The sequence below is a fragment of the Cupressus sempervirens genome, chromosome 1 (genome assembly GCF_028749045.1).
Source record: "Cupressus sempervirens isolate cs-2001-9-10 chromosome 1, ASM2874904v1, whole genome shotgun sequence".
In the NCBI taxonomy this organism is placed as follows: domain Eukaryota; kingdom Viridiplantae; phylum Streptophyta; class Pinopsida; order Cupressales; family Cupressaceae; genus Cupressus; species Cupressus sempervirens.
The window spans coordinates 333,694,603-333,696,573 of NC_143118.1; the positions used below are offsets into that span (position 1 = coordinate 333,694,603).

Here is a 1,971-nt window from a genome sequence, read left to right on the forward strand (position 1 = left end):
CAACTATTGGAGGAAAATTCAGTCTCAACCATGGCCTCCATTTGTGAGATTTCTTCATATGAGGATTTTGTGAATGAAGAGAAAAGTAAAATATTAGTGATTGGAGCCACTGGTTATATTGGTCACTTTGTTGCTCTTGTAGCTATAAATGAAGGCCATTCTACCTATGCTCTCATTATACCCATCACTGCCCATGATTCTGCCAAAGAAAAGTGCCTCCATGAATTGAAAGATTCTGGTGTTAACATTGTCTATGTATGTCACTAGCTCTGTTCATAACTAAGATTTTGTGGTAGATATGTATGGCACAGTTGTAAAGTGTGTGTACTTGTTTAAAATATTGATTTTATAGACTATAGATTGTTTTTATTGGTCATATAGGTTTAGAATATATGATTAAGCTTTGCTTGTTTGTTCATGGTAACTACTATTGCAGCTGTTTGCTAAATTGTTAGATAGCGGTCATCTCACAAATAATCATGTTTGACTGTCTTGTTGTGAAGTTGGGTATTTAGAAATTATGTTAAGAAGGGGTATTCGGTCAGTGATCTCCTTATCAATGAGTCTAATTTGGTTGGGATCATGAGCTATATTATAGTTGTAAAAATTTGTGTTGTAATGGGTTTTATTAACGTCTGCATGTTCTATAATGGGTCTTATTAATGTGCATGTATATTATAATGGGTGTTCTATAGGGATATTTAAGTGATCATAATTCAATGGTAAAGGCCATGCAAGGCATTGATATTGTTATTTCAATTGTGGGTGGTGATCAACTTACAGATCAGCTTAAGATTGTAGACACCATTAAAGAAATTGGCACTATTAAGGTCAGAACATAGGACCCTAACATTATTACCATGAATGCTTGTTAACTATAATAGACTTAAGAATTGTTGAACTTTGATGCAGAGGTTTCTTCCTTCGGAATTTGGGCATGATATAGATAGAGCCAATCTAGTAGAACCAGGGCTAAGCTTTTACAAAGAAAAGAGAGTTGTTAGGAGGGAAATTGAGGCATCCAACATTCTATACACTTACATCCCATCACATTATATAAAAAATTTGATACAATTTTTCATTTACTAATACTTACAACTCTTGCTTGAAGTTTCGAAAAACTACCAAAACCGAGCTTGTGTGTCCCGTGCTTTTCTAGTCTTGCCTTTGTTGCCTTTGATGTGTCAGGCAATCTATGAAAAGTTTGAAATATGTTAGATAGTATAAATATAGAGATTAATTAGTACATAATTAGATTCTCAACAGTATCACATACCTTGTTGTACTCTCCACTGCTGTAATATTATTTTTCTTGTCAGCTTTATACTTTCCATCCAAAATCAGAGCCTGCCACTCAGCCTCAGGAACATAGGGCGGACACTTGTACCAGGGGTTATCCCATAAATTTTTTCTGTACTGGTCCCTAATATACTTCAAACATAAACCGGCTTTTTCAAGGAGCTTGTTTCTCTCGAATGCACAAGGTCCAAAGAGTTGGGTCATGCTCTCTATAAGATCATCCTTCAACGGTTTGCATTGGTTATTCCACCTTTTAAGTAAAAAAAAAACATGTTAGACTCATAAATGAAGTGAAGCTACCATTAATATAGTTCAAGAAATGGATGAAAAGGAAAACTATTATAGCAATGATATGAAATCAAAATAGTGGTTTGGGGTTTTAGTTAGGATATGATGTTCCGCCAGGTATGCATGGTGGGCACGAATATTCACAAACACTCATCACCAAGTTTTCTCCAAAAAAGATCATTCCCTACAAAACAATCATGGGATCATTAGTCGATGAAGACTGATCAAAAACTAAATTACTATTATATCACTATAGAATAATAATAACTTTAAAGTACCTAAAACTTTGGCTACTTTTAATGGAATGCCTTCATCATCGCTGACAATCAATGTGACATCCTTCACCTTTCCTGTACTAGGAACATAGGAACATACAGGAAATGA

The 1,971-nt window shown here is 34.7% G+C and overlaps 1 protein-coding gene across 1 annotated transcript; it reads right to left on the minus strand.

Annotated features, from left to right (window-relative positions):
• Positions 1-1,078: 1,078 nt before the first annotated feature.
• Positions 1,079-1,509, minus strand: LOC149577536 (uncharacterized). Its single transcript, XM_089796709.1, has 2 exons — positions 1,277-1,509; positions 1,079-1,193 (listed from the first exon to the last, which is right to left on the minus strand). Exons 1-2 carry the CDS (start codon positions 1,501-1,503, stop codon positions 1,079-1,081), a joined length of 342 nt encoding a protein of 113 aa, XP_089652835.1. The 5' UTR covers positions 1,504-1,509.
• Positions 1,510-1,971: the final 462 nt, after the last annotated feature.

Bases quoted from the DNA above. Each gene is read 5' to 3' on its own strand.
- LOC149577536 (XM_089796709.1), bottom strand. From the start codon at position 1,503: ATGACCCAACTCTTTGGACCTTGTGCATTCGAGAGAAACAAGCTCCTT. The intron at 1,194-1,276 runs GTATGTGATACT...AACTTTTCATAG, and splicing joins GCAGTGGAGAGTACAACAAG to ATTGCCTGACACATCAAAGG.